Source organism: Amphibalanus amphitrite, unplaced genomic scaffold (assembly GCF_019059575.1).
Source record: "Amphibalanus amphitrite isolate SeventyFive unplaced genomic scaffold, NRLGWU_Aamphi_draft 000491F_arrow, whole genome shotgun sequence".
Lineage (NCBI taxonomy): Eukaryota > Metazoa > Arthropoda > Thecostraca > Balanomorpha > Balanidae > Amphibalanus > Amphibalanus amphitrite.
The window spans coordinates 475,001-499,100 of NW_024881985.1; the positions used below are offsets into that span (position 1 = coordinate 475,001).

General features: G+C 49.2%; 2 protein-coding genes and 2 pseudogenes across 3 annotated transcripts in view; 2 read left to right on the forward strand and 2 right to left on the reverse strand.

Moving 5' to 3' along the window:
- LOC122392556 overlaps positions 1 to 1,958 on the reverse strand; it is a 4,991-nt pseudogene extending 3,033 nt beyond the window's left edge. Inside the window, exons 1-2 of the transcript XR_006258545.1 lie at positions 1,935 to 1,958; positions 882 to 1,023 (exon numbers count right to left, since the gene is read on the reverse strand). The product of XR_006258545.1 is annotated as an actin, muscle-type A2-like (transcript). The remainder of the gene's footprint in view (positions 1 to 881; positions 1,024 to 1,934) is intronic.
- A 6,542-nt stretch (positions 1,959 to 8,500) lies between these two features.
- LOC122392557 (dnaJ homolog subfamily C member 27-like) lies at positions 8,501 to 10,325 on the forward strand. Its single transcript, XM_043387580.1, has 2 exons — positions 8,501 to 8,584; positions 8,757 to 10,325. The coding sequence occupies exon 2, from the start codon at positions 9,137 to 9,139 to the stop codon at positions 9,755 to 9,757; it is 621 nt and encodes a 206-aa protein (XP_043243515.1). The 5' UTR covers positions 8,501 to 8,584; positions 8,757 to 9,136; the 3' UTR covers positions 9,758 to 10,325.
- A 3,563-nt stretch (positions 10,326 to 13,888) lies between these two features.
- Positions 13,889 to 15,711, reverse strand: LOC122392553. The gene is made up of 2 exons (XM_043387579.1): positions 14,908 to 15,711; positions 13,889 to 14,296 (listed from the first exon to the last, which is right to left on the reverse strand). Exons 1-2 carry the CDS (start codon positions 15,289 to 15,291, stop codon positions 14,159 to 14,161), a joined length of 522 nt encoding a protein of 173 aa, XP_043243514.1. The 5' UTR covers positions 15,292 to 15,711; the 3' UTR covers positions 13,889 to 14,158.
- Positions 15,712 to 16,590: 879 nt separating this feature from the next.
- On the forward strand, positions 16,591 to 21,212 carry LOC122392554 (annotated as a pseudogene).
- The last annotated feature ends 2,888 nt before the right edge of the window (positions 21,213 to 24,100 follow it).

Below are 24,100 nucleotides of genomic sequence, written 5' to 3' on the forward strand. Positions count from 1 at the left end.
ACGAGATTTTATCCAATACTTTTACGCGAATGATTTGTAACGACAGTAAAGATGAGCGTATTTAGAGGTAAATTGCTCACTTGTGTCAATTCTAATCTGCAAAACTAATATTAAAATCTCATTTTCAAGAACGTATCACATTCTGAACTGTACAAATAAGTTATTTGTTTCGCGACGGGCTTGTTGAGCGATTTTCGATGGAAATAATTTTGCATATCAACAGCTATACTAAAATCGTTTCATGACGATAGTGAGCTCAGTGATAATGTGTTGCCGTTTAACCCCTCCCTTGTCCTTCCCGCCATGCCGCTGAGACGCCCGGCCGGCCTGGCGGGCGGCGGCCCGCCAGCCGGCGCCGTCAGCGGGGGAGATTTCACTACGCGTGGGGCGTCGGGCGCTCCCCTCACGTCAGCAGGACGGGCTAAAATTACCGCCCCGCCCCGCGCTCCACCGCCTCCCGGCAACGCCTTATATGGCGGCGTCGAGACCGACGAACAGCGGCAGAAGCGGAAACGACGGAAGGGGTGCAGCTGGGAAAAACGAATAGTTCCCAGCTGCTGTCCCCGAAGACAGCTGCGACAATGAGAACACATCCCGGCAGCGTCTTCATGCTGCCGGAAGCATTACTTGTTTTGTAAAATTTAGCTCAGTCCATCAAATTTCAATATTACCAATTTAAAGCCCGATCTATTGATTGGCAGTCCACATTCAGTAGGTACGCCAAAGTTGCTCCTAATGGTTGTCCAACAGGCTGGAGCTGTTGTAGTTGTAAGTGGCTCTGTCAAGAAGCGGTTATATTGGATAGACGGTGCTGCCTGTTATCTCTAGCTGGTATGGTAATCGCCTTATCCTGTAGCTGATGTGCTTCATCCGGTCCTGACCTGATGGCGCGGCCGGCCGACGATGGACGGGAAGACAGCTCGGGCGCGTCGTCACCGGCGAACCCAGCCTTGCACATGCCGGAGCCATTGCGACCACAAGCGCGCGGCAACGTCGTCGTCACACATCTTGGTTGATTAGAGTCTGAAACAGCGGAGAACAACGGGTCATTATAATCTCAACGCAACTGCAATACGCGTTGGTGATGTTGAAATGAGTAATAACTTCGCAGCAATCGCGTTCGAGCATGACCAACCTCTTCCCAGTTCATCAAATTATTGGCATGGACGAACGAGGCAAATTATTAAAAGGGAAGTTACGGTAAATAGAAAACTTGAAAACTAAAAACCGTATTTTTATACATGTGTCATAGATAACAGTAGAACTGTTATCTGAACTGAACTGTTCTACTGTTACTATGATGTTGTCAAAAACTCTTTAAACTTGACACCAACGAAATGAATTTTATTGTTTAAACCAGCTGCTTGGACGTTTCGTTGTATTATATATAAAAAGATAAAAAATGTTAGTGTCGAATTTAATGAGTTAAATCCAAAAAGATATGAGTATGCACAACTATCCATTCAAATACAAGATGATAATTTGTTCATCTAAGCAAACGCTTCGCTGTTTCTCTCGATTTTAAATCAATATCGATGACGTTTACATGCAAAGGCTCCCGACAATGCTTATCTTTGTTTCATAAGCATATCTGTTATTGAAAAGTTGATGAAACTTAAATGCTTATTCAAATGAATGGCATTGGCTTTGAAGTTATAACTGAACTTCAAAGCTAAATAAGAAGCCTGATATGTCAATCAAATTTTTGATGAAAACCAAACAACAAGGTCGTTATATTGCTCTGGCTGACAGCCTTTAGCACTCGTCACTTTCTCACGGTTCCTTCCTCCCAAAATTGACACTTTCTATCAGTATGGAACCACATGAAGATCTGGACGGACAGCCGTTTCGCTACACCCTTTCGACCGCTTGCACTGAGTACCGCACCTCGATACACAACACACCACGTAACGACGCGGCGGCTGGCCTCCTACCTGGCACTCGGTGTGGATCAGACGGACACCACCCTCGGAGACTGGGGCCGCCCCCCGCCGACGGCCTTATACCTTCAGCGCGTGCAAGCCGGCGGGCCTTACTTGGGGGGGGCCCGTCGGCGGCGACACGGCGCGCGCAGCCGGCAGCGCGTCGGGCCCCGACGCCGTCGCGCCGGCCGGCCCGCGCCCCAACATATGGCAGAGGGGACGGGCGGCGGCGATGGTGGCGGCGGCGGCGACCGGCCAGCGCCGCCGCGCCACCCGCCCGTGAGTACGCGCCCTTGTCGCGGTCCTGTTTAGCCGCCGGCGTCCCTCGCAGCGGTGATTAGTTAGCGGGAGGGATGGGGGAGGACCACCCGTTGCGGGGACAGTGGAGACGGGGAAGAGATAGGTGGCTGTCCTGTTCCCACTGGCATCCGTCCTCACTGCCATCAACCGTCTATACCTGCTTTGCTTGCTTGTGCCACGCGACCCTGATGTTTTTGGACTATCTCTAATTTAGTTTTGATTGCATTTGTGACATCGTTTTCATCTTCGGGGCATATAAGAAATCTCGGTAGGTAAGCATGTGCTCGTATCTTGTAACGACTCCATCCACTGAGACAAGTGCCTCAGTAAAGCGACCGGACCTGTGCCAATAGTGCTTGGAAATCCGGAATGTTATTGACAATAATCGACATTAGGGCCCCCTAATGAAGTTTAGTGGCTCGACGAGGCGCGAATTGGAGACTCCGCGAGCCGCCTGGTCCGAGGCAGGGTCGGGAGAACACTCTGTGGGGAGGGGGCGAGGACGGGGAGGGAGGGGGAAACGGGACGGAGGTCCACCATACAGGTTACCACGGCGCACCAATCGGCGGTGGCGGTTTTGGCCCGGCATTGGGCCGCGGCCGGGGACCGGTGAGCCGCGGCGGTGTTTTCCCTAGTGCCCAGGTGAGTGCAACACCTGCCGCGGCGCGAGACGCGTGCCCGCCTACACCGGTATAGGCGTCGAGAGACTTGACCAAGTGTTCCGGGGCTGTCCCAATGTTAACCTAGAAACGCGGAGGTCGTCTTGTACCGCTTTCGCGTCAGAGCTCAGCGGATAGGGTTCAGAGGGGGCCGCCGGTGGAGGTTCACCGCGACAACCGCTCCGCCGTGCGGCGCAGCAGGGCCGTGTGTGCTGCGATTACCCGGGAAATCAATAACGGATTCCCTAGGGGACCTGTTCAGACGCCCGGCTCTTTTTAGACCTGTCCCACCCGATGGGAGCTTTGTGGTGTCGGTCGGGGTGACACGGACGACGCGGTCGCCGTCTACGATCACATTCAGGCGATATGTCGCTATATATCGAACTTTTGGGGTCATAATAGACACCGTCGCCACTGTCCGGTTATCGACTCTGAGTGTGCCAATACACTACAATTGCCTATCGGTTCCAGTTGGGGCATTTGGTGGTAGATGAGGAGCGCAACCAAAAAGTGGGTGAGTACGGCCAATAACAGCCAAATGGGAATGGGAGCACGGGACAATGGCGATAGAGGAGGAAACACTAATCGACATTAGGGCCCCCTAATGAAGTTTAGTGGCTCGACGAGGCGCGAATTGGAGACTCCGCGAGCCGCCTGGTCCGAGGCAGGGTCGGGAGAACACTCTGTGGGGAGGGGGCGAGGACGGGGAGGGAGGGGGAAACGGGACGGAGGGGACAGCCGTCAGTCTGCGGCAGAGGCCGGCGGGGAGCGGAGATGGACCGCGGACAGCGCGTCCCCCGCCCACCATCCCCACACAGCGGCCCCTCTTCCTTTCTTTTTCTCTCTCCTTCTCTCGTTTTTTTTTTTTTCCTCCACTCCTGCGTCGTTGTCTTTGTTAGTTGTCCCCAGTAATAGGTACCGTCGTCTCACCCAAGGTTGTGGTAGATGAGCGCAACCAAAAAGTGGGTGAGTACGGCCAATAACAGCCAAATGGGAATGGGAGCACGGGACAATGGCGATAGAGGAGGAAACACTAAAAACATGGTATTCCTTACTCTCCTGCGTATAATATTTAAGGTGCCAGAATTATTGCAATTTCTGACACCATTTCGCTCCTAATTGGGCTAGAGCTTCGCAGGAAAAGAGCCTGCTGTGATGGGTGTTGTAAGATGAAACGAATGGTACCTACCCAAAATCAAAATCATCAGGACAGCCGATGAACTCCAAAGTCAGTTCAACAACCATAAACTCAGTTAAATAACTCTGAAACAGAACATTTTTTAGTGCTCTAGCGAGGAACATATGAATATAATCAAACGAATAAATGAAGTTAATCTTTTCCTCGAGACGGTGTAAACGATCACTTCGTCGATCTAAATATATACTATTCGGCCTGTACATTTCCGATGTCGAGGAAAAGTCCAACTGCATTATTTAAACTAGAAAAAGGCTAAGTTTTGAACTCAAACACGACCACAGATAAGCTACAATGACCCTGGATAGCCTTAAAACATAGCGGCTGTTGTGTGGCAGCGAGCAAGCATAAAATGCGAAGCACTCTTTGAGCATAGCGGAAATATAAGCAGCCCGGCCGGCGGCCCGGCCTGAAAGGCTTTTAAAAGGGTTCAAAGCTACAACCGTTTGATGAGGGTCTTCCGCATAGGGTAACCTCATCCCTTCAAGCGTCCGTAAGCACATCAACAAAATGCCTTCTGGCCTGGGTGACCTATATGGGCCGACGAACGAAATAGTGGCACCGAACTTGTGCATTTGCAAAGTAAGACCCCAACTTTTTATGGGTACGACCCTTTTAGCTGGTCCCGAACGGTGCACTAGGCTACAGTGTAATCGTTCCAGCTGTTAAAAACTCAAAATGTTTATTTTTTTACTTTACCTATAAGGGTCTTACTTTATCCTACCTAGTTATACCTAGTCATGCACTGAAAATAAAAACCCTGTTTCCATATGCATTATTCATAGACCGGATGTCTTCCCTGGACTGACGGGGAGGACTTTTCTGACTTCTTATCTCTAGTCTCTCCACCAACTGTCCCTCACTCCTCAGGCTAGACTGCAGAGTGTAAATACTGATCGGTATGAAGTCGGCTCCTCGTGACAGTCAGTTGGACCCGCTCAGATGAGGCATGCCACCGAGGCCGTGTGTGATCCCTCCTGCCGGAATGACGGTCGGTGCCGTCGGCCCACTGCCAGGCCGACTGGCTCACTGGAGCCCAGAAATAAGCGGAGGCCAGGCCCAGTCGACCGCCGCGGTGGCCTCGCACCGCCCGCCTCCCGCCCCTGGCCACCGCCCACCGTCTCGCGCTGTTCAGTCTCATCGAGGCTCCGACCCCGCCCACCGCCAACCGTCCACCGCCCCCTGCCGCCAGACTGTCGTTGTTTTTTGTCGGATTAGGGCGCGTGCCGCCAGTTTGTCGCCAAACTCTCAACACCCAATTAATGCTCGGCATTCCGTTTGCACTTATCCCTCCGTCGCAATTATCTGCTTCGAAGTCGGGACATTGCGGTGGTATGTAATTGTGTGAAGCGTAGAGGGGACGCCTGCACAGCCGCTGACAGAGCTGGAATATAGGACATCATCTGCTATCCGTCACGTGCATTCTTATCTATCTTGTGCATCTTATCTATCTTCTTATCTAGTCCTGGTCTTCCTGCCAAATGGACATGTCTCGCCACGGTGCTCTCTCCTTCCTCACAGTTCCTGGATTTCTAGCTCAACATTCCGGGAACGGGAATCACTGTTTCATAACTAGCCCCCAGCGCCGAAGTTTTACTAGTTCCACGTCCGTCCCCTCGAGTTTCATCTGTCCCGGTAGAGCTAGAGGTCGGTAAGCTCGGACTCAAAACCCCTGCGGTGTACTACCACCACTCCGTCCGTCCCGTGCCCGGGGCCGAGGCGGTGTGAAGAGGTGCTCTCTCCGAGGAGCCCACTCCGACCCCGCCAGCGCCACCGGCGCCGCCGGGGCTATATTCAGAGCATGACCAACGAGAGAACGCGTCAGCGGGAGCCTCGCTCCCTCCCCTCCCCTCTCCTCCCTTCCCTCCTTCCTTCGCGAGGTCTGGGGTGGGTAACACCTGTCCCACGTAGCTCACAGGCAGTCACAGACAGTCCGACGATAATGGGGACCTCCCACAGTCTTCGAGAGTATCCGTTACACAATACACATACATACAGACGAAATCTCCTGTTAAAACTGATCGTATTTCTGAAATCCATGAACGTTTCAATCACTGCAACAGATACATCCCAAATCACGCTAATTTTCATATTTCAATCAACTATTTCTTTGTCAAAAAGGGTCAGCTTAAAAAGTCGACTTACGGTAAGGGTCTTGACATGACCGAACTCCCCTTCTTCTATCGATAACTTACGGCGCATGCCTCAGTAGAGCCCACAACCACTGGCAGCATAGGGACACGGTGAATGTCACTGTTGGGCGGCTCCTTTCCTCCAGACATGGCAAGTCTTGAGGGATGTGACTATTCTATTTCAAACTGTTTTTAAATATTTTGCACATTAGTTGAAGCATAGCCGGGATAATAAGTGAAAATGTTGTTGGCATTTGAGTTATAATGAAATGCATATTGGCATTCAGGAATAGTGGATGTGCCTTTAATTGTTGTCATAACTTAGATACGTGTTAGGAAGCATTTTGGTGGAAAGTCGCGCCTCCATGAACATCAATAGCTTGGTAACGTAATAATTATGAAGAAAGAAAACAAGCCACAAAATATGTTCACCCTCACTGTTGTTTTTTTTCTCCCTCTCACTCTTTCTCTCTCTCTCTCCCCTCTCTCTCTCTCTCTCTCTCTCCACTCTCTCCTCCATCTCCCTCTCTCTCTCTCTCTCTCTCTCTCTCCTCCTCTCTCTCTCCTCTCCCTCACCCTCTCTCTCCTCTCTCTCTCTCTCTCTCTCTCTCTCTCTCTCTCTCTCTCTCTCTCTCTCTCTCTCTCTCTCAGGGTTGACAGTTTGGCACTGACGAGAAGCTGGGTCAGTGTGTCAACCCCCACGGCCAGCCGAGGACTGTCCGTCACAGGAGGGTCGTCTGACCTCCCGTGTCGCGTCACCTACTGAGCGACCTCAGATATGTTTAATGGTTTCAGATAGATTTCATGTTTCAAATAGATTCCCCAGATAGACGTGGTGGCCTCACTCGAGCTTTGGTGATCCGAAGCAGATGCGATGGCTCCAGATGGATTTGACGCTCTCGACGATAAGGTGCACGTAGATTCGGTGATCACTGATCACAGCTATTTTTGGTGGTCCCAGGCCGATTAAGCGATCATACAGTTATACATATACCTACCCGTAGGCTAGGCCATTCTAATTACATGCATATATTTGGTGGCCCCTGGATGTTTTAGAGACTCCAATTTAATTCTGAGATTTGAAATAGACTCGGTGTTTCTGAGAATTGATGATGAATATGAAATATAGATATATCCCGTGGATATAGAGGAAAATTTGGAGAAACCTGCACTACGTATGCAATCGTTGGTTTGCTTTCAAATTTGCTCTCTGGATTAGTGGCTTAATATTAAATTTTATCGCAGTCTTTTAACGTTTTATGCAGAAAAAAATATTGTTAATGTTTTTCGACATCTCGAACTTTGGAGCTTTGTACATGGTTATGTTATGAAATATGCTAGATTACTTGTCCCAAGTTCCCAACCTTAGATATTTGTAGGACATGCGCAATGTTTTTTTTTTTTGTTTTTTTTTTTTTGCACCCAGGTTGACAGACATCGTGCAATAAAACGTCAGGCAAAAAAATAATATATGACACCTAGGTTAGACCATTTTTGTTGCAAGTTTTGGGACTGAAAACAAATCGATACAGAAAAGGCACTAAAACTTCAAACGAATTCAACTAGACGTTTGAAACCTCCATCGAAGAGTCCAGTGTGATGCGACACTTGTGATCTGGAGCCACGCGGGCTAATTATGAAATAAAATAAAAATACATTCATAACTGGCCGCATCAGCTCATTGATGAAGCCATCTGAGAGGCCCCATCGGGCGAGCCTAAGCTACGAGGGCTGAGGAGGCTGTGGGGGCGGCTGCGGAGCCTGTAGAGGGGCGGCTGAGGCTGTGAGGGCGGCAGCTATGAATGTTTCGACTCGCCGGGTCGGCGGCAGCCGAGGGCGGCGGTGGCGGCCAGCTCTCTGCCGTGACGTCATCGGCCCGGTGGGCGCCAAAAATAACGCCCCTCCCGGTGCCCTGGCTCGAACCGACCGGCGCGCCGCCACCGCCGGCATCATTGACCTTTTAAGGCAAGGACACTCAGCGTGCAAATGTAGGTAGGTGTTGAGGGGGAGTGTTGTGTTTTGTTTTTGTATTTGATAACAAGTTCTTTGTTTTTGCTTGCACTAAAAAGCGACATTCGCTAACAGTTAAGTTACAGTAATTGGTTAGCCGCTATTTAGAGCTTGGAACAGAATAGCCTCGAACTCCTTGTCTTAGTAATTTGGTAGAATAATTTTGATTTTTGTCGTATTTTAGAATCGTGACTTAAAAAATAGAAGTCGAATGTATGCAAATACACGTTCTATACAAGGATATAATTAAAATTCAAGACGAAAAAAAATTGGAGCGAAAGACATCAAACAAGCCCAATTCGTTGTTTCTAAAAACTTAACTCTGACACTTATGATAAATGAGTTTATGACATTTACGTGCAGCCGGTAAGCACATTAAAATCTTGCGCTATTTATTACATTATTCTTATGAAGTGATGGGGACTTTCTCGGCTGAATTTTGTTACCTATCGTTTCTTCTGCCTCGATTCGTTTGATGTGCACATCATGAAAGTGTTTTTCAACAGCCTCAGTCATTTTTCTCTGGCTCTGATTTCAGCGAGGACATTCACGACAACATCTGCGGCCAGCCACAATCCGGTTGATTCTCGGGCTCATGATATGAAAATGTGAACCGGCAGTGCTTCTAGCTCCGACTGAGCCATTTGACGGTTAATCGTTGGGCAGTTCGCCAGTTCAACAGTGGGCCAGAGATCCCACCAACAGTGAGCCTAAAGACAGTGAGAGGTACGACCACGCGCTGACAAGCAGTGACTCTGAGACAGTGATTTGACCAGCAGTGACCAGCAGTGACCCTCACGGCCCAGTGAAATAGGAGTGAGCTCCGGACCTCGATTCTCGACTGGCGGCGGACTGCAGTGACTGACTGGCCGATTCCCCCACCCAGTCTGCCTGTGTCCCAGGCCGAGGTCCAACAGTATGAACCACACTGTCCGCGTAAAGGTGCTCACTCTGGGCAGCTGTCAGACCGGCAAAAGCTGCCTGGTGAAGCGCTACTGCGAGCGCCGCTTCGTGCCCAAGTACCTTCCGACCATCGGGATCGACTATGGCGTGACTCGCATCACCGTCGACGGTGTCGACGCGCGGGTGCACATTTTTGACACGTCGGGCCGTCGGCTGTTCGCCGACGTACGCACCGAGTTTTACGCCGGTATGACGGCGGTGCTGTTGGTGTATGACGTTACCGAGAGAGCCAGTTTCGCAGCTCTGGACGGCTGGCTGAGGGAGCTGTCCGGCGACGGCAGCCCGCCGCTGCTCGTCGTGGCCGCTAATAAGACAGATCTGACACCCCGAGACGTGTCCGCAGAGGAGGGCGAGCGGTGGGCGGCCCGAATCGGTGCACCCCACTTCCAGGTGTCGGCCAGCTCCGGCGCCGGGGTGCAGCAGCTGTTTGACGAGTTCTTCCAGATGGCAGTGCGGTCGGCGGCTGGCGGCCGGCACCGCGAGGCGGCGCCACAGTCGCCGTCGCCAGGCAGCGCTCCGCTCGCCTCCTGCGACGCATCTTCAGTGCCCCCAACGACTGGGATAAGCTGGGTTTGAGGCCCGGCTACACGAAGGAGCAGGTCAACAAGGCCTACAAGACGCTGGCCGTGATGCTGCACCCGGACAAGAACGGCAGCCCAGAGGCCGCCGAGGCGTTCCGGATCGTCACCAACGTGCGCAACAACCTGCTGAAGACGTTCTCGTCACCGTCTTAGCTATGTCTTGTCAGGTCGCCGAAAAAAAGATTAGAGCAACCACTTGGCCTTTCAGTTACAAACCACCCTTATGAGCACGTCGGTTTGGAGGAACGATGTCGTTACTGTCGAGTATTATGGTACCGTCAGTTGGCCCTAAGGCTTCTTACATCGGGTCACTCGGATAGTAAGTATTGTACTGTTGAGTGAGCTGTATTTCTCGTTTACTTCGTGTAACTATTAAGTTCGTTTGAGACCATTGTTGATGTTGATAGAATAATAAGATGGAAATAAAAGCTCAGAAGCTATGTTAAATGCCATGATCTTATATGCACTCTCATTTGACTACATAGTAACTAACTATAGGTAGTAAGGTACTACCTATTATGTCAAAAACAGTTACTTTTTCTTTAATAAACTGAGCTAGAGTGTTTGAATGAACGAATTCACAGAGCCAACTTGACAGAGCCGGAGCACACTCAGCACACAGAGCTTGTTGCGTAAACCTCGACCCGTTAACATCGCACGGTGTGACAATTCCAGGTAACGACAGATTATTGTCAAAGGTGTTTCACAAATGCGATCTTGTTTACCTTTATATTTCGTAGTCCGTCGGTCTCTTTTCGATCTGATAAGGCCACGTAAGAGCTTTGAGTTTGGGGTGATAGAATAGTCTTGTGTGGCATGAGATAACCCAATTGACGGATTCATTGACGTTGGTAGCTCCGTCTCCTGACGAAGCTACCAACTCGAATGAATCGGTAAAGAATTCGATCGTTGCCTTGTCACCAAGTGGTCTTTCGGAGCAGCCTCGGCGGCGCACCACGTCTCCAGCCGTCCATAAACCCCTCATACCGTGCCCGGTAAATCGTCCTGGCACGTGGCATCAGCACTTTAGCCGTGTCGTGCAACCCAGCCCCCAGCCAACAGACTGCACGAACAGCGACTGAATTCCTGTGAACAGAATTATGTGTTCGGTGACCTTCAGTTATGGGACTATTCGACCCACCTGAAATCTGAGAATAGCTGTGACCTGATGAAATAATGTTTATTTCGCAAAACATAAAAATGCAGCGATGATAGATTCTAGGATTTATCGTAAAAGATCATTCCAAGCAAGAAATAACACATTTCTACAAAAAAAAAATGGATATGAAGTTTTGTAATGTCATGGTTTAGGTAAGAAAATATGAGGAAGACGTTATCTTTTTATAGATTTGCACTTGGTTGTAACCAGCCTATTATACGAATAAGGGTACATTAGTTCATAACAGGTTATTTCCGTACAACATTGCTTCGGAAAAAAAACATTCCTTTTTAAATCGTTGGATATCACAGTTTATTTACCGGCTGTCAAACTATGCATGGATGCACTGCAATCGTGGTGAAGTCTGCATCATGCAATCCAGAGGTTCGCTATGCAGGATAAGATGAGCCAATTTAACGGCGGTCGACTCAGCCCACCGTGGCACAGACTACAGGATTGCTGCAGAGCCCCTTTAAAACGCTGCCTGAGACCTGGCAGATGTAAGCCCCGCTCAGCGAGTACACTGACAATAGTTAGGCACCAAATACCATGCAGGCAGGCACTGTTGTTGTAGGTCAAAGAAGCCTGATAGATACTTCTCGCAGCTGAAGTGAAGGTCGTTTGATTAGTTTTTGGTGTGAAAGTAATTGGGCGATAAGTAAAGTAATTTTGTTGAGGCAATTACGGTAAAGGCATCCAGACATTTAACGTCCGTAATTTGCTTGATCTGTTCAAATATAGGCATTTAAGATGTTATTGACTTGATGTGAGATGACTTTGAAGCTATTGAACCGAATAAAAGAACCGCATTGCAAAAAAAGGCCGATTGACCTTATTGACAGGCAACATAACTGAAATGGTCTTGTGACACAAATAAAACCCCGAAACGTACACATTGGTACACTTCATCATCTCCATCGATCGCGGTTAGTCAAACGCACCCGGTGACTTCCTTTACTTGATGTTTCGATATAATAAACTAGAAGAACCAGGGCTGCGGAGTCGGAGTCGGAGTCGGAGTTGAAGTCGGTCGGAGTCGACAATTCTGCCCGAAGTCGGAGTCGCAGTCGCCGAAATCCTACCGACTCCGAGTCCAGAGTCGAAGTTAACGCTGCATGGCTCAACGTCATGCACTGCACCTGTTTGATTGACGATATTGCGCTCGAAATTAGATTTTGTCGAAAAAGACCACTTTACTGTTTTGAACAAACGTTTTCAGCTGAGCGAAAGATGCAGAAGACGGTGAATTCCCCAGAACCTGCTTTTTAATTCTGTTCTGCATGCTATTTTTAATGCGTATTTGCAACGCAAAGCCCTGGAACGCACAAAGGATCGTTTCAGGCAAAATAAAACATTTTGAACTTCAATAACACGATATGGATTTTAATAGAACCGTCCGGAGTCGGAGTCAGAGTTGGAAGTCGGAGTCGGTGTCGGTTTTTTGAAGCTGGAGTCGGAGTCGGAGTCACCCTAAAATCCATCGATTCCGCAGCCCTAAGTAGAACACATAAAAAAGATGCAATGCAGCATGTTTCAATGAATTTTCTTCCCCAAAGAAAATTCTCATTTCCTTTCTCAGAAGCTGAGAAAAGATCAATAGCCATATGAAGCGTTATATCACATGCACATCACGATAGTTATCTGAATAAATATGCCACCTCCGACGAATTTTTCTGGATAAAGGAGTTCACACGACCAGGTTTAAACGCAGATCTTCTCACTAGGCATTCAAATTCCAACTTGGTGACTGAGCTGACTGCTGAGCCTTCCAAAGAATCGGCTTTGGGGCCCAAGTCTGCCACGCCCGGTCACGCACTATCGAAGGCTTCCGACCATTCCATAGACAGAGCTGGACCGCTGCGCCGAGCAAGTTTCCAGGACGCGGAGCAAGATGCGTCTCGGCTGCACCACGAGATATTCAGTGAGTTCGGGTGCCTATCGCCTACATTTCCTTATGTGATATACGCATATTTAAGTGCCGGCCTTGGTGAGCGACGCCTAGCCAAGCGGCTCAGACTGAGTGCTCGTTCGGATACCTAAGACATGCCATATTTGTGATAATGCAGGCTCGATGCTGGCCAAGGCGACTCTTGTGCGCCCTTCATTTCCAGATATAGCTACTGACGTAATTCGCAACGCACGCAACGTGTGACCGACCAACGGCTAACCTTTGCCCGCCCGACCACCCAGAATAGCCTTCCTCGGAACCGATAGGCCTCGTTCCAAACTCGATTATCTGGCGCGCAATTAAATGATTAGAGACAGGACGAGCAAGAAGGATGGCATAGAATTGGAATTCGCCCAAAGAGAATTACAAACCTCGGTGAGCAATTATATACTGATGAGCTTGAAGTTTAGATATTACAAAAATGTATGTCACTCATCACTCAAGTTTTCTTCACATTTTTTTTTCGGACTCTGTCAAATTCCGACTATTGCCATTTGCCTCTTGTCCTGTTCAAACGAAAGCTGTCGTCAAAAACTGGCAGAGATTAAAGTAAGTGACTTGACCTCAGCTGACCGTTTTAGAAATAAAAGACCGAGTTGTAACTATCGCTGATGCAATAGCTGAGACCGTCCCGTGAGACAGGCTATTTTTCATCAGCATTCGGCATCCACTGTCCATGGCAGACCCGTCTTTTCTTGTGACGGCCCCTCTCCACTCACCGTTACCGTAACTATTATTGTTATTGTTATTGTTACTAACCGAATCAGCCTCTTTCGCGCGAGCGGTCGTTTCAGGTAATGGCAAGGCGGTTAGCGTACTAACGTTATTTCCAGCTTTCTTGTGGGATCCGACTAGTCTGGGATGGATTCAGGCTTTACCTAGATGTTCCAGTCGAATAGCGTCCTAATAACGGATAGTGCTTCTACAAAGTTAATGCAAAACGACGGTATTACCAAAAAAAAACTTCTACCCGCTTAGACGAGCCGGACTAAAAGCTATGACACATCCATCAAAACATAACGACACGCCTCGCTTTTTATTAGCATAAAAATGGAAAAACTGACCAGATTCAGTTGTAAATTTGATAATGCATTTCAATTCAACTAAAGTGATACACTTTTAGCGAAAAACGTGCAGCGCTCACCGCGTATAAATTAAAGCTGCTGAACATCCAGCAACACAGCAGCGGGTAAAAAAAATGTTGGACTACATACGCTGGCAAACTGTATCAATAGTCTTGCTCTGCCTGGCTGGTAGTCACGGCAGCTAGACGGCGGTTCTAACTGGGACTAGTTGAGGGGCACGGCTCCGCCGCCGCCCTGCAGATGGTCGTAGTAGTCTCCCCTGCCGTCCATGGAGCGTTTGCAGGCGTACAGCAGACCACCGATCAGGACTATGCCAACAACCACGCCAACCAGAATCATGGCCTGTGAATGGTGAATGCACACAGGTCAATGGCAAATGGTTTGGCGCTGGTATTTCGATAACATGCGCATATCAGTCTATGTGGGCTGAAAGTGTTTGTTGGATAACATATCTGTCGAGCCATGCCATTATTAGAATTGAAGGGGAAATATACAATTTAATATTTTGAACGATACTTTTCAGTGCCCCACACTTGTCGTTTCTGTTACTTGCTCTTCCCTTTGATTAGCTGAAAATGTGAATTATTACGATCTCCTAACCAGATGGTCTACCTTCATAAGCGTACTTTGCTATCCTGCCAAAGTGGTGAACAACGGGAAGCGTTTCTTTTAGTAAGTGTAAATCAGTAAGTCTACAAGCAAACATCGCTCTATGATTCTTGAGATTCTACCTATTGAATGGGGAAAGGTTTCTGTCCGGCATTCTGTTCCTTTGGCTCATGACAAGAAACGTCAATATCTAATGTATTGCTCGTTTTCAGAGCACAACCTCTGAATCACCTGTGTCTGTATTTTGAAGCATGAAATGGAAATGGCCAGAGTAGTTGGGCCGCTTAACGAGTCCGTCTTAGTTAGCCGTTATGGTCACGGAAAAAAGCCAGCGATCAACTCACCTCGGTTGTCCGGCTGATGTGGGTCGCCTTGGATGCTGCTGGGGCCACAGTCGATCCAGAATGAGTCATTTTCAGTTGGAGCTTGTGGGCATCCTCGAGTGTGATGTTGTGCATTTTCCCAGCAGTCACATTGGATGATGCCACGCGAGCCGCTTGCACTTTATCTAAAAGAGCTTCCATCGATTTCTTGTACTGATCTGTATTGAGCACTGGGATAGGGATGATGTCGTGAACCACACGGATTCCAATACCAAGAAGATTAATTCTCAGCATATAGTATTTCTGTTCCGCTGTGAGGTAGTGCTTGACATTATACGGCGTTGTTGTTTCAATCTCTTCTTCTGAAGATGTAACATTTGATGTCTCGGTAAGATTTTTGAGCATGTCCTTCAGTTCATCCAACGTTGCCTCTGCAGTTTTGTGTGGGGATGCTTTTTCTTAACGTGGTGGTCTGTTGGCTCCTCAGATTCGACTTCATTTGATTCTTCGATTACATGTTCATCCGCAGCAGCTTCAGCTTCAGCTATTTCTTCATCGCTTTTTGTGTCTAGTTCTGGTAATGACTCTTTTGAAAGCAGCACACTTTTTGCCGCTAACGCGGGGATAATATATGTAATATAGCATGTAAGCAAAATGTATTCGAATTTCATATTAGCTAAATAACTTTGTTGACATAAAGGAACAAACGCAATAAAAAATAACAACAAAAAAAAAACTCAAAGAAACCACGGTTCGAAATTTCTATGTCAAGGACGACTCCAAAGCACAGCGTTTAATTTTATAATGTTTCTCATGATTACTTCCACGTGACAAAAACAGGGATGGTCTTTGTTCTGTTTCTTTTGGAGAAAATGAATAAGGCCATGCATATCTTGAACATGAAACCCGGGGAACCCGAGGGAAGCCTGCCAGAAGTCGCCGGAGCTGAAAAATTTCCAATTCTTTCCGGAACCGGAGCTGGGGTCAGGTGCGTTTTAAAACGTTTGAAATTTTAACCAAAGCATTTAATTTAACCTGCACCTTCCTGTGCCTCTTTGAACGGGTGTCACACAAAACATCGAAACGCAACATATCGAGTCGCAAAAACCGAACGTAAATTATCGAATTCGCAAAATATCTCAACCACACAATGGCAGAAGCAAAGGATTGAACAGACCTATAGGATGAGTCGATGACCCAAAAAAACGGGCCCCAACTTTCGATGCTGTCATTCTGATTTCTGGGGAAAGGAATAAGGAGATACCTATATTCTTCGTACCTATTCCAGAACTGGAATACCGCGTAAATATAGAAAAGTGTAACCATGGAATTTGGGCCAGCAAACCTGCGAACGGCGAATGCCTACATGCACGTGGTTACATATTGTGATCGGAGAATATTGTCGATAAATCTAAAATGTCCTTTGTTTAATTGCTGCGCGTTTATTCCGAAGGAATTCCGGACTGAAGCCAGAATTACATCCTCAGCTGGTTGCCAGTTGCATGATGGTTTTCGATATGGGCTGACGACATTTCAAGATGGCTGAAAGTGAAACCTGTTGCCGAGCTGAAGGCACGTCGCCGTCGGCACGCTCGGCTGGATCCAGTCGGTGCCCGAGGAGCGTGCGGCGGTGGCACAGATTCCGCGTACCCCGGCGGCTCGCGGTGCTCGGAAGTTTGTGGCCAGTCGCGCGGGGAAATGCAGGCCCGTCTCCGCCGGCCGTCTCCGGACATTCCAGCGGCGTTTCGTGACGGCCCGGCCGTGAGGCGGCGCTCCGTGACGGCCGCGACATCCGTGACGAACCGGCGGCCCGGCCCGGACCGGCGGCCGCTTCCGGGGGCCGGCTGCTCGGCGCCCTCTTCGACAAAGGGTTAATGATGTCCACTGTGATTAATGCAGCCGGCTCTTTGTCCGGGCTAATGGCCGGGGCCGGCGGCCGGACGGCGGAGGGGGCGGGCCGGCCGGCGGTGGCAGCGCGCCGGCTCTGAGCAAAGGTCCATCTCTCGGCGCTCAGAGGCGGCCGGCGCTCGCGCGTGTCTGTCTCTGCCGACCAAGTTCGATCGGCTGCAATCTGTCGCCGATCACTGCCGCTGTCAGGCGGAGGTTGACGGCGACATCCTGTCGACCAATGAGCGTCCGGCAGCCGGCCGACCGGCAGCCAATGGGCGGCTCGACTGCGGCGCCGGCCGCGGCGACGATGGCCCCGCGCCGCGCCGCCAGTGGTGTCAGCAGCTCGCTGTGGGTGGGGGTACGCTCGGCGGTCGGCGGTGACCCGGTGATGGTGCGCGGTGACCGGTGACGGCGACAGGTGACCGCTCCGGTGACAGTGCAGCGGTGTAACGAGTGGGTTGCGCAGCGATCATGCGGCGCGGCGCGCGGGCGCACCTCGACCAGCAGCACGGCGCGCCGGCCGGACTCTGAACAATGCACCTGCTGGGCACACTGCTGTGCCTCACCGTCGTCTGGGAAGCGACCGGCGCCATATCGTGGCTGTAAGTCGGCCAGGGAACCCACTGGGACAGGGAGAAATAACTTTCAACACCCTCCCAGTCAGTCCCCCACATCGGCGCACCCCACCGTGTACCTGCTGAGCTGCTGGCTTTAGGATGCTACACGAGGGCACCTAGCTTTCACAGCCCTCCCCATTACACTGCCACCCGTATACAACAGTCCAGTGTAGCCAAGCTCTATATGTCCGCACTGTGGCGCCCTCCATCCCAGCAGGAGGTCATCCACATTACACAGGCCGGCCGTGGAGCGCCGGGGCCGATTTTCCCGACTGGGGCGGTCACTGAGAGCCCCAAATCGGCGGCCACGGCGGACCGGCGTGTGCCTCACTCATGGCTCTACACCACACATCGTTTCAGAGGAGTTAGTGGTTGAAGGCGTCAAATTTATATCGCAGAGCTAAGCTCACCACTCACCAGTCTAGCCTCGCAAATATAACATTTTACTTACAGATTTTCATTAGACTTAACTATAGGGGTACCTTTTCAAATGTTTTAGAATCTTAGAAAATATCATCGGTTTTTATTTCATGACCTGCCTGAGAGTGGTGAGTGATCCAAATAAACACAAGACAAGCAGTGGTCCTGATGTATGACCCGCTTTATGTTTTGTAAAATATAATTCTTGCACTCTTCGAAATACCAATTCAAAATTCGTCTTTTATAATAGACCTTTATGAGTGCAGAAATATGTTCGATGTTCATCCAAAGAACCATGTTCAACGTCCTCTGGCAACATTATATATTGATATCCGAGAAGTAATTCAGCAGCCCTTCACTATTCAGTTTTATGTATAGGATGTAGGCGAGGAGGAGACTATGCTAAATGCTTATGGTGATGAAATGGACCTGTTCATGCTTGAATGCATTGTACATCAAGTGAAGTAGCAATTACCTTCAAGGCTTCTCGGAGCTTTATTGAAACGAGTAATAAATGAGTGAACTTTTAAAATCAGTGACGAAGTAAACAAAACTTTGGTCAACTATATGTAGGTATATGCCTATAAATTCATGAACGTTGAGCAAGGAGTATAATCTAACCAAATTAGTAAAGCTTCTTGCTTTAAATGGTTAATTTCTTGAGATAAGTCTGCTGCAAAAGTCTAGCTCTGATGTACTCGTATAATTAAATGTCAAGGAACAGCTTATCATTCAAACATACTTATTACTTATGTACATACCTATATACATCAGTTTGAGCAGAGTAGACTTAATACCCTCTGTGTATGTTATACTGCATTTGTAACTGTCGTAGCACGTTTTGCGAAGCTATGTTCTTCTTTGAGACGGTCTATTATTTTATTCGTGGATGTAGAGCTCTGGGGAAAATATTTGAAAAAATACGTGCTCTCGCATAACATCATATCATATCCTATCCTATGTTTACAGCAAAAACGAGCAAAAACGCCACTGTAATTTGTAAATATCGAGGCTTTCTATCACCTCCGATACCATCTATTGTAATTGACGTGCCTACATAATGAAACATCACGTTGAGCTCGTGACTGGTTAAATTACTCATCAATTAAAGCAGCCTGAGTAATGCGGATCATTATCATACCGGGGCCAGATCAGGACGATAGCAAAATGCCTCGTTCAGCAGCTTATGGTAAGCAAAGAATGCCATCAGAGATTGATTGAGTGGTTCTAGAACGGTCTCTTCTCGTTCCTTCGCAAGTGACCTAAAGGCATCATCAGGATGAGAGCATATCTTATCCCAAGAAATCGGCAAAAACTAGTTTTCTCCATTTTCGCTTGACGTATCTAAAGGCTGGATAAGTTTGTCGGTGGGTGTTTTTATATCAACTGCCCAGGGCTGGATGTTTTTTCAGTGTCTGCTGAAGCGTGCCTTTCACCGCCTGTCCGGCACGGCTGCCGAAATAACTGACGGGAGACGTGCGATATGATGGGACCCACTCGGGGGCTGAAAGGCAAAGAGCTACACAGGGCGGGACAGGCATCGGCGACGTTCCACCGATAAAGGCCTGGGTCCATAACTTAAGCGTTGAAGACGGGTGACTTTACGGTGAAAACTGACACTTCACCATAATCCTGAGACAGGCAGCTCGGATTTCTGTGCCCTTACCTAGGCGACCGTAACCTCTCAACCAAACTGCCCGTCTGCCCAGCGTATATACGAGTACGCACGGTACGCGTGCGACTCCATCCGCCTCCCTCCCCTGAACTCCAGCTCAGATCAGCGTGAAACGACCCCCGGCCGGCCGTCCAGGTAAAACAAATGACTGTTCTGTCCGCCCCCCGGGTGGCGGCCCGTGTCCCGCCACCCCTCAGTACTCCGGGGGCGCCTCACCCGCCGGGGCGCCTCACTCACAGGGGCGCCGGGCGCCGCCCGACTCCCGGAAACGGGCGCCGTCCAGCCGCGCACAACGGTCGGCTGGAGCCGACAATAACCCGGCCCGTTCCCCTTCTGTGCCGTTTAATGGGCCTGTTTTATTTTTTGGTGTGCGCCGCTCGCTGAACCGTGCTTTAGGCATAATGGGGCAGTATTAAAACACGCCAATATTGCCTCTTTAATGTCTGTTTGTTACAATAGATCTTCGGAAATGGGACAAGGCTATCAATGGTATCCCTTGAGCGCCCCATGAGATCTCACCAATCTTGATCCTGACTGAAGATTGACGGCGTCTTACCAATGTCTCACACACGAGGAAGCATATCTGACCTGACCCTATGTAGTCTAATCCACATCTTTGCGCATGTTTCAGAGCGTTTAAGCACGTTGAGCCAGAGACGTGGAACTCGACCCGGCTGTGTCACCTGTCGCGGAAGCACCACGGCTTCGTGAACCGCCAGGTGAAGTTGTGTCGCAAGTACCGCGATGTCATGCGCCACGTGCACACGGCCAGCCACCAGAGCGCCGCCACGTGCCAGGCGATATTCGCCAAACACCGCTGGAACTGCAGCAGCATCAACCTGGCGCCCAGCTACCTGCGAGATTTGACGGCAGGTGAGAAGGGAGCTGGGAGACCGCTGGGAGTTTGAGCAATGACGTGATGGTGTTTTGGATATTTATACTGGACCATATAAAAGTGATTGAGCTGATGTGTTTAAAACATTATTCGCACGCAGAGCTATATAGATGGGAATATCGAATATCATGAAACTTATTGATCTTTTATTGCATGGCCCTTGAACTTACAAGGAATATGCCAGTCATTATTCGAAAACTTTGGAATCTCCATTATCGTGCATTCCGGTACGGACGTGGTATTTCAGTTCATCATGCTATCACATTAACATATTCAACTTTATAGCATGTTTTCTTTCCTCTTTACATCGAAAAGTGGAACTGAAAGACCAGGAAAGGCCAGAACGCCAACAAAATTCACCGTGATTCCTCATTTCGTCAACAGAACTTCATGCTCGTGGTGAGAAGCGTTTGGGCTGCTTGCATCACATTCCACCTTTCTTGAATTAAGTCGTGCAAACCGCATCACTCGGCACTGTCCATGCGGTGTTCTGGACCCGAACCCGACACGGGAACTGACTGGCGACTGTGTCTGTTTACAGGGACGCGTGAGCAGGCGTTTGTGTACGCGCACAGTGCCGCCGCTCTGATGCACTCTGTGGCGCGCGGCTGCAGCGCCGGCACCATATTCTACTGCGGCTGTGGGCGGACGCCGCGACGCGCGCCCGACGGAGACTTTAAGTGGGGGGTGTGGAGACAACACCAAATTCGGCCGGCGCTTCGCCAGGAAGTTTGCCGACTCGGCCGATCGGAGAAAATCAAAACGAAGGACGCCTGAAGAGAGGCTCCGAGCCAAAGTGAATCTGCATAATAACCGAGCGGGCAGTAAGGTGAGTTCCATTTCAAGCTGGAGCGGGTCCGGGGAGCCATATGTAGCTCAGGAGCTCTGACTCACAGTGCGTGATGTCTGGCCAGCAGTTCCATAGCTCCCTATCTTGATCCCGTTGAGGTGATGCACCGTAGGGATATTTCCGATCTAGCCTGTCTTAAGTCCCAGAACCGACTTTTCATTTCAATCATTCTTTCGACTTCATTTAGCGTAAAATTGTCTGAATTTTCACGTTATGTATCTCATTCTACCTAAAATAATATTTTTGAGCACAAAAAATGAGCCCAAAGTCAGGCCTTGCTTACCTAACACGCCGGGTGAAATTGAATGCTAAAAACTAGTACTCGTTTATGGGGCTGATAACTCGAAAACAATCATTTCCAGCATTATAAATCGCATATGGTCAAAAAACTACATCGTTTCGGATTATGCAGAGGCATTTCAATAACATATTTATCAAATTTTGAGACTCACACCGCCAAGTTTAAAAATGCTGTAAACGGGATTTAGCTCAGCAGTACGATTTGGAAAAACATAGAAATCAACAACTTTCGACAAAAGTTGACACTTTAATTCTTATACCATTCGATTTGTCGCAGAATTCTGGTTCGGGAACATATTCAAACTTTTGCTACTTTTTGCTCCTCTCGGAGTAAAGCGGTCTATAGTATCGAGAACGGTACTACGGCGGCGCCCGGCTCAGAGCGATGAGGAGCATGCAGGCTACCGCGCGTTTGACCCCTGACCTGACCTTTCATGACGTCACATATTTGACGTCATACCGTTCAGCCAATGAACGACGGCACTTACTCTTGAAATGCATCCTATAGGATTACTCCTCCACCTGATATGACTGAACAACTGAATTTCGTCTGAATGCCAGCCCGACGAATATTGATAAGGGTGATATGCAAAGGTGGATATCAACTGCTCGAAATTGTTAATCGGAAATGACTCATCCATTTTGGCTGGCATATCAGCTATTGATTTATTACCAATACGTGCTTATTTTATATTTTAATTAACGGTGTTGCTTATAGCCGTAAGATAACAGTTCATCTTGTTGAAATTTTCTGTCACAGTAAATCGATAACGCGGTTTTGCGACGATCTTTATGCCTGATTTAATGTGCTTACCCTTTCCATCTTTCCATTTTTTTCGTGGCAGACGGTTGTTGAAATATTGATCAGTACTGAATTACTGATATGTTAGCTGCATTACCTAAATGGTCTGGATTAACGACGGTGTGAATCAGGGCCTTGTTTCGCCGGTGATAGCAGCACGCTGCTTTACACGTGTCAAATTGGGTTTCCATGGAAACATCAACAGGCCCATTGCTCCAACACTACCACAAGTGTGACGTCAGCTCGCGCAATTTGATAGCAGCGTGGTAGCAGCATGCCGTGAAACACCGCCCAGGTAGGTATTCAGAACACTCGGAGGATGTGCTCATCTTTACAGCCGTAGAGAGATTACTTGTGATTACGGAGCGAGCGAAGCGAGCGGAGTCTTACGTAGAATAACGGAAATTTCTGAGTATGAGCGGCCGGCCGGCCGGCCGGCCGGCCGTGGTCACGCTTTTGCGAGGCTTATATCTCAGCAACCACTTGACCGATTTACATGCGGTAATTTTTGTGGGGTAGCTTCATTCCTTCTACCAAGTATTGGACTATTCCCGATGCCTGTGGGTGACCCCTTATGCACGTGCCACGTGCAAAACGAAGAGGTGTCACTTTTGTAATTGTTGCAATATCTCGGTAACTACTTGGCCGATTGCGCTGAAAGTTGGCATGTAGGTAGGCACCCACTAGGCACTGCATATCCATGTGCCAGAGTTGGGGTGCTGCTGCACGTGCGCACGTGCAGGGGTCGTTTCCAGATCTCGAGAACGGCTGGACCGATGGCGCTCAAATTTGGTACATGGTTAGGGACCGGTTAGTAGGGTGCCGTGCAAAAGTCAGTTGGGACCCATTTTGCACGTGCGCACGTGCAGGGTGCCGCTTCCAGATCTCGAGAACGGCTGGGCCGATTGTGCTCAAATTTGGCACATCGCTAGAGACCGGTTAGTAGGTGCCGTGCACAAGTCAGCTGGAGGTACCCCTTCGAAATTTCGCACGTGCAAGGCTCACCCTCTCGCTCGCTCCGTTAGTCGCCCCAAAAGGCGCTATACTGGTACGTAGAATAACGGAAATTTCTGAGTATGAGCGGCCGGCCGGCCGGCCGGCCGGCCGTGGTCACGCTTTTGCGAGGCTTATATCTCAGCAACCACTTGACCGATTTACATGCGGTAATTTTTGTGGGGTAGCTTCATTCCTTCTACCAAGTATTGGACTATTCCCGATGCATGTGGGTGACCCCTTATGCACGTGCCACGTGCAAAACGAAGAGGTGTCACTTTTGTAATTGTTGCAATATCTCGGTAACTACTTGGCCGATTGCGCTGAAAGTTGGCATGTAGGTAGACACCCACTAGGCACTGCATATCCATGTGCCAGAGTTGGGGTGCTGCTGCACGTGCGCACGTGCAGGGTCGTTTCCAGATCTCGAGAACGGCTGGACCGATGGCGCTCAAATTTGGTACATGGTTAGGGACCGGTTAGTAGGGTGCCGTGCAAAAGTCAGTTGGGACCCATTTTGCACGTGCGCACGTGCAGGGTGCCGCTTCCAGATCTCGAGAACGGCTGGGCCGATTGTGCTCAAATTGGCACATCGCTAGAGACCGGTTAGTAGGGTGCCGTGCACAAGTCAACTGGAGGTACCCCCTCGAAATTTCGCACGTGCAAGGCTCACCCTCTCGCTCGCTCCGTTAGTCGCCCCAAAGGCGCTATACTGGTGTTAGCATGGACTGTAATAGTACGTTCTAGGCTTGTTTTAAAACTCAAAATGCGT